Genomic DNA, 7,956 nt, shown 5'->3' with positions numbered 1-7,956 from the left:
TCAGATTTATTATCATCGACATAACTCAGAGGCTGCTAAGAGTTTGGAACGAGTGGCCAGTGGAAGTGGTAGATTCCATCACTCACTGCTGCCATCAGATAGAAGATACAGAGTGCCTCAGGACTCCCACCACCAGATTCAAAAACAGTTACTACCCCTCGACCATCAAGCTCTTGAACAAAATGGGATAACTACACTCATCCTATTTCTGGTGTTTCCACAACCGATGGTCTCACCTTAAGGACTCTTCATCTTGTTATTTCATGCTCTTTATTTGTTGCCGTATATTTATATTTGCAGTTGCACAGCTGGTCGTCCTTTCTGCTCTTGGTCCTTCATTGATCCTGTTTACATTTACCATTTTGTAGGTTTGGTGACTGTGCTTGCAGAAAAAAGAATCTCAGGCTTGTATGTGATGACATGTATATATATATATATATATATATGTATCCGTTAGTCTCGTGAGACCATGGATTTGCGCCTTGGAAAGTTTCCCAAGTGCAGGCCTGGGCAAGCTTGTATGGAAGACCAGCAGTTGCCCATGCTGCAAGTCTCCCCTCTCCACGCCACCGATGTTGTCCAAGGGAAGGGCACTAGGACCCATACAGCTTGGCACCAGTGTTGTCGCAGAGCAATGTGTGGTTAAGTGCCTTGCTCAAGGACAGAACAGGCTGCCTCAGCTGAGGCTTGAACTAGCGACCTTCAGATCACTAGACCAATGCCTTAACCACTTGGCCATGCACCAACACATGCATATACCCTGATAATAAATTTTACTTTGAAATTTGAACTTTTCGAACTTTGGATGTAGGTACAATTTCAGCATTGAAGAGAGATTTGGCTTACGTGGGTGGGAGGAATACGGAGGATTGGAGAATACGGAGAATACAGTACTGGTGCAGGTCGATGAGACTAGGCAGATTTATGGCTCAGCATGGACTAAGTAGACCAAAGAGCCTGTTTCTCTAAGTGTGCCACAGTACACAAAGGGATTCTGCAGATGATGCAGAAAAAATTATAATTAGAAAGGCTCACATAGTGCACAAAATTGGCAGAAAGATGTGTATGATTTAATAAAGAAACAAAGTACACCACATTGCGTTACCATTAAATGGTGTTGGGATTCATTGGGCTAGGAGAGATTTCATGCAGAGTGAGATTGATTCAACATTTCGAAGAAATTATGGTGTAATAAGACAATTAGAGTGATGACTATACACATATACTACGTGTATTACAAATGTCAGTCTCTTTATAATGGAGGAATATTGCAACATCATATTTATGTGAACTGAAATATCACACCTATAATTACGTTTGTCTCTGACAGAAACATAACAGCCATGAAAATCTGCTGGCCACTCATTACTCATACCGGAATTTCACTTTGAGTTATCCACGCCATGAGCTGTGGTGCATCTTACCTAGTGCCGATTGCTTGACGATGAATGTTCCACAGCTGCCGATGATTTAAGCACAATCCTTTTCTAAGATGGAGAATTTATTCTGTAAGCTTTGCCAGCTGCTTAACAACCGCATGCCAAACATTCAGGAAGAATGTGGGGCTTTTCATTAACACAAGAGATTCTGCAGATGCTGAAAATCCAGGGCAACACACACACACACACACACACACACACACACTGCTTGAGGAACTCGGCAAGTCAGGCAGTATCTTTGGAGGGGAATAAACAGTTGACATTCGGGACTGATGAAGGCTGTCAGCATGAAACATCAACAATTTATCTCACTCTGTAGATGCTGCCTGAGTTGCTGAGTTCATCCAGCATTTGTGTTTGTGTTGCTCAGGGCTTCTTATTGCTCTGTGAACGTGATTTCCAGTGGTTTATCAATAAAGGAAGAATTACTAACGAGAAGAGTTCAATTCTTATTCCCTCCTTCAATAACAATATTACAACAATTCCCTCATCCAAGAGGACCACAATCTTGTCTTAGGGTCTGGAGGCTTGCATTCCTCAATAACCCAAAGAGCAAAGCTGGCTGGAGTCAGGGCTTTCTGCTTTGGCTCTTGGTAGGGTAACCCATGCCAAACAAGTCAAAGAGTAGAGGCCAGACTAAGAGTGGTCCACCGGTCCTCCAGGTTCAGGGATTCAGCTCAGGGCTAACAACCTTGACTGGGAAAACAAAATTGTTATAGAAACAGCAATGAAGAATCCTTCTAATTTTGAATGCAACGGTATTCCTGAGTCTCCACCTGGGACTTGCATGAAAACCGAGAGAAAGCTGCTGACGTGATGAAGGAAGCCCTGAACACCACTAGAGATGGAGGACCTTCAGTGCTTCCCTAAATGCCAGTGGCATAATGGGCAGTAAGTAACAACTCCATGTTATGCATCCACCCCTTCTGAAAGTATTGCCATCTCACTGGATTATTTTTCCGGGCTGATTTTGTACATTCTGTCACCTTCCCAGGGGACCACACCTTCCTACTGAGTGATTTAGCAAAGAGTACTTGGCAAAAGTGTCCCAAATCCAACTTCATAGCAAATCCACTGAAATCAAGTCTCCACACTCAGCCTGGAAGCGGAACTTAACATGTGTCTGAGCCATCACTGAGTAGTGTGTAAAAGAGATATGTGCAGTGAAACCTTACATTGATCATGAAGAATGACGTTGTGCACCGTTTTTAAAATGGATTTCAAAAAATCGCCTTGAACTTTGTTAGCTGACAAAACCTGTACAAAACAGGCTTTGCTGTCAACGCCTTGAAAAATGGCTTCTGGGGGTCTGTTTGCAGAGGTTTTCTTTTACTCTTTACTGAAAGTGAAAATTACAAACAACACAAGAACAGTAACAGATGAATTGCCACAGCCCTGAAGTGTACCTTCTCCTTATTTCTGGCTAAGCCTGAGCTGAGCACTCAGCTTTCGAACACAACAGTAAATGAAGTCATTTTTTTTCTCTCTCCTCCTGCATCTCAGCAGGCTGTTCCTGCTGTTTGTTTTGAATCACTCATTCTGATTGAGTCACTAGTGTAGCCTGAATAGGGGGCCGGGGAAAGCTCTTCTGTAATATTTCCTTGACAGGCAGTGCACAAGCCTCCAAAACTCTTTGACTATGTTGGCATTTAAACATGGGATAACAAGAAGCGATGTTGTAGAACAAAGAACGGCAATTTTCAATGCGACCATTCATGTAGTTTTGACAGAGGTAATTCATCATCGCTTTGAATGAAGCCACGTTTCCTCTGGTAAAAACAGTCTGGTTAAATTTTTACCTGCCTTCATGAATACTGCTATCAAAGCTGAAAGGGATTATGTTGCCAGCTAAGAAACTCTGAGCGCCTACGTTAGTGATTGTTTTTGAGAGGGGCTACATTCAAAAGCAGCTCGGAGACATCTGTTAGGTGGGAACAAGTGAACTGACTTCTTTTTTAGGATGAAGAGTAATGGCCTATCCCAGACTCTGGAGCCGCAAAGCTATTCTGTGGGAAGAACCTGGGAGGTGATTGATGGTGCTCCATATTCCTGCTTGGCTTTGGAAATCCCAGCAGGAGCTGTTTGGATGGAGAAAGGGATGATGGACCAGTATGGAGATAGAAACAGCATCTCATTATGCAGTCCTGTCTCCATTTAATGTCTCTCGCTGCTTAAGAGAAACTCAGTGTTCCAGAACAGATTTAACCGATTTTAATTGTTATATATATATATATTGCCCAAGACTTTTTCACAGTACCATATATAATTACTGTGATTTCTAGATTTTTTTATTTTATGCATTGCAATATAGTACTAAACAGCAAATTTTATGATATATGGCAGTTATATTATACTTAATTCTGATTCTGATTTTGTGACTGCGGAAGTTTCCTCTGGGTGCTCCGATTTCCTCCCACACTCCAAAGTTCTATGGGTTGGCAGGTTAGTTGGTCACATGTGAGTAATTGGGCAGCACAGGCCCGTTGAGCTGAAGGGCCTGTTGCCGTGCAGTATCTGTAAATAAAAGATGAAAGATTAGGCAGCATCGAGGAGAAGAGAAGCATTTCCTGTCAAACCTCTTCCGGGATAAAGACCCTTCGTCAGGATTTCACTGGCCTGAAAGCTTAACCCTTGGTCCTCTTCCCACAGACACTGCCTTACCTGCTGAGTTTTTCTAACATTTTCTGTTTCACTTTCAACTTTCCAGCATCTGCAAATCTATGGCTTGCAAGGTATTTAGAAAAAGCTGATCCAATATCACCCACCCGGCACCAACCCAACCATCTCTGCCGTGCTAAAGTATGAGTTTGTGCTACAAAACTGCCCATTTATTTCCCCACATGACTATCAACGTCCAAGTAAGTTTATTATCTATGGACGTATATGTCACCATTTACTACCTTGAGATTCATTTTCTTACAGGAATTTATGGGAAAATATATAATACAATAGAATTAGTGAAAAACTATACATAAGCAATGACTGACAAGCAACCAAACTGCAAAAGAAGACAAATCATACAAATTTAAAGAAGTAAATAAATAACATTGACAACATGAGTTGTAGAGTCCTTGAAAGTGAATTAGTACCTGTGGAATCAGTTCAGAGTTGAGGTGAGTGAAGCTAACCACGCAGGTTCAGGAGCCTGATGGTTGAAGGGTAATAAATGTTCCTGAACCTGGTGGTGTAGGATCTAAGGCTCCTATACCTCCTAACAGACTATAGTAGGAGGAAGGGAGCATGGCCTAGATGGTGGGGGTCCTTAGTGATGGACACTGCTTCCAGGTTTAATATTCTGTTTAATATGTGTTCAATGGTGGTGAAGCTTTTGCCTTTGATAGTTTTGCTATATCCACCAACTTTTTGTAGGATTTTCAATTCCTGAGCTATGTGTTTCCATACCAGGCTGTGATGCAAGCAGTCAGGGTACTTTCCACAGTGCATCTATAGAGGTTTGTCATAGTTTTAGATGACATGTCAAATCTATGCAAACTTCTAAGAAAGTAGAGGCGCTATCATGCTTTCTTTGTAATGACACTTACATTCTGGTCCCAGGATAGATCCTCTGATGTGATAATGTCAAGGATTTTAAAGTTACTGACCCTCTCCACCTCCAATCCCTGAATGAGGGCTGGCTGATGGACGACAGCAGAATGACAAGGCAATATTTGTGTGTGAGTGAATGCTCATGTGTAAGGACAGTGAAATGGGTCGATTGTATCAAATCAAATCAGCGAGGATTGTTCGGGGCAGCCCATAAGTGTCACATGCCACTGGCACCAACTCTCCAGGAGGACCACTACCTTGTCTTGGTTTGGAGGCCTGCATGCCTCAGTGGATTGGAGAGCAATTTTGGCTGGAGTCAAGGCTTTCTGCTTTGGCTCCTGGTAGGGTCATCCATGCCAAACAGGTCAAAGGGTAGAGGCCGGACCAAGAGTTCTCCATCAGTCCTCCAGGTTCGGAGGTTCAGCTCAAGGCCAACAACCCTGACTGGTAAAACAAAATTGTTACAGAAACAGCAATGAAGAATCCTTCTATATCTGAGCATGATGGTATTCCTGAGTCTCCAGCCCTGTAAGGCAATTGCGCTAACCGCTATGCTTCCATGCTTGCCTCTTTTTCCCGACTTTGATTGTCACTTCGCCAGAAGCAGCTTCTGATGCTGAGTTCTAATCTATAGGTTCATGATCTCCTTACAAACCATGACCCACTTTTATTTATCTGCTTACTTTACTGTTGATGTTAAACAGAGGAAAGAACTTCCTCTGTACAGGGTAAACGTCTTTGGCCTTTATTACAAAAGATCTGTGGTCTATTGGCTCACCACACACTGTTGAACTATTCTTTGGTGAACAACTTTTGCCGTCAATAATCTTCAAGACTAGGGGTTCCCAACATGGGGTTCATGGCATAAAAAGTTGGTTGACGGTGGAGGTCCATGGCATAAAAAATTTGGGAACGCTGTTGTAGATGATCACCCGCCTCTTACAGTCCAATTTCAAAATCTTGCTCAGAACAATGACTGGTCCGCACAGCTGTAAAAAAATTTAGAGGGAACATTGCTTGTGACAGTAGTAAACCTATTAAATACTTCTTAAAATCATTAAATACTAATTACTGCCTCATTCCTCACCACTTTATTTTGGCCGCCCCTTCTGTACATCACTCGTCCTGATGGAAGGACTTGACTCAAAATGTTTGCCTCCACAGATGCTGCCTGACCTGCTGAGTTCCTCCAGCAATTTGTTTGGGTTTTTTTTGTCCTGCTATTCTTGGCCAGGGCTTCAGCTGTTCAATCCTTAGGCTCTGGAATTCCCTCCCTAAAGCTAGCGCCTCTCCATCTATTGCTGTTTTAAAATGTTCCTTGAAACCCACAGTAGTCCAGGCCAAATGCATCACTAGTATACGAGTGTGTACTGTAATTAATGAGCTTCTTGTTCACACATTGAATTTAAATCCTGCAATTTAACTTTACTATGTTCAGGGTGATGAGACCATGTTGCTAGACCATAACATAACATAACAAAGATAGACATCGAGCAGAATTGGGCACAATTCGGCTTGTAGGGCAACCGGTGACGTAGGGGTTAGCATAATGCTTTACAATACAGGTGATCAGGGTTCAATTCCCGCTGCTGTCTGTAAGGAGTTTTTCAGTTCTCCCCTTGACCGCGTAGGTTTCCTCTGGGTGCTCCGGTTTCCAGCCACTGTCCGAAGACATATCGGTTGGTAGGTAAATTGGTCTTTGTAAATTGTCCTGTGATTAGGCTAGGATTAATTCAGGTGTTTCTGGCCAGTGGGGCTCGAAGGGCCAGAAAGACCTGATCCACACTGTATCGCAATAAATAAATATTTATCTGCTCCACCATTCCATCGTGACTGATCCATTGTATCAGTTCACTTGTTGACACTGCTGGTTTTCTTGGGTAACAGCATGGCCTGGATATTGGGCAGCACCCAGCCCTGAGCGATGGTCACCTCTCCCAACAGTTTGTTGAGTTTCATGTCATTGTTAACGGCCAACTGCAGGTGCCTGGGGATGATGTAGTACTTCTTGTTGTCCCGGGCCATGTTGCTGGCCAACGCAAGCATTTCAACCATCGGATACTCAAGAACAGCAGCCAGATAGGCCAGGGCTCCAGCACCCACCCACTCCACATAGTTTCCCTTTCTCGGGAGCCTGTGGACACGGCCCACACACGGAAACTGCAGACCAACCCGGGATGAGCAAGATTTGGGCTTGGAACGAGCTTTGCTGCTGGTTTTCCCTTGGCCAGTCATTTCCATGGTCTCACAGATTGTTTCACAGAGAAATTATCGGCAGCGTGATTGAAGATAGGATGCAATTAATATTGCCTACAAGGCTTCATTGTCCAGTGCAGACTTGGCTGAATGTTCCTTGAACTCCCTTTGCTCGCTGTAATGATCTCCCCCCCTTCCTTCTCCTCCCCACCTCAATCCTTCAGCAACTGTTTCGCCCAGGAGGGGAAGCAGGTTAGAAGTTTACTGGTATTTCTGTACCAGTCAAGATTTGGAAGCATGCTCCAGCGGGCAGCTGTGACAGGTGCAGACTGTATTCATGTCTGGGCTAGGCTGCCACACCCTTTCTTTAGGCAGAAATCACAGGAAGGGAAGAAATACCCTGATGCAGGATTAGCCAAGAGATGGTTATCACTCACAATATTTATGTTTTATGCTTTTGAGGATTCAATTTCACAATTAAATGGAAGCCATCAAATTGCTTAATACTTTTCAAAGAAAACCTGTCCTTTTTATGTTCCGAGAAAACCATTCTTGTGTCTTGTCACAGAACAAAAAAATTCAGAGGGATGAGTAATTCATCCAGCATGGTGCAATCATTAAGCTCGATTTTGTTCTAAATGCAGTTTGCTTGCTTTCATTATTTGCATGATTTGTTTTACTCTCTCTCTGTGCATTTGACCTTTGTCGGTCTTCTTCCTTATATGGTATCTTTATTTTGTGGCTACCTGTAAGGAGACAAATCTCAAGTTTGTAT

At 43.1% G+C, this 7,956-nt stretch overlaps 1 protein-coding gene across 1 annotated transcript; it reads right to left on the bottom strand.

Annotated features, from left to right (window-relative positions):
* Nucleotides 1–6,836: 6,836 nt before the first annotated feature.
* LOC134357778 (histone H2A-like) lies at nucleotides 6,837–7,226 on the bottom strand. The gene has a single exon (XM_063069418.1). It carries the CDS (start codon nucleotides 7,224–7,226, stop codon nucleotides 6,837–6,839), a length of 390 nt encoding a protein of 129 aa, XP_062925488.1.
* Nucleotides 7,227–7,956: the final 730 nt, after the last annotated feature.

This window comes from Mobula hypostoma, chromosome 2, assembly GCF_963921235.1.
Source record: "Mobula hypostoma chromosome 2, sMobHyp1.1, whole genome shotgun sequence".
Taxonomy (NCBI): domain Eukaryota; kingdom Metazoa; phylum Chordata; class Chondrichthyes; order Myliobatiformes; family Myliobatidae; genus Mobula; species Mobula hypostoma.
This window is presented reverse-complemented; position numbering and strand designations above follow the sequence as displayed.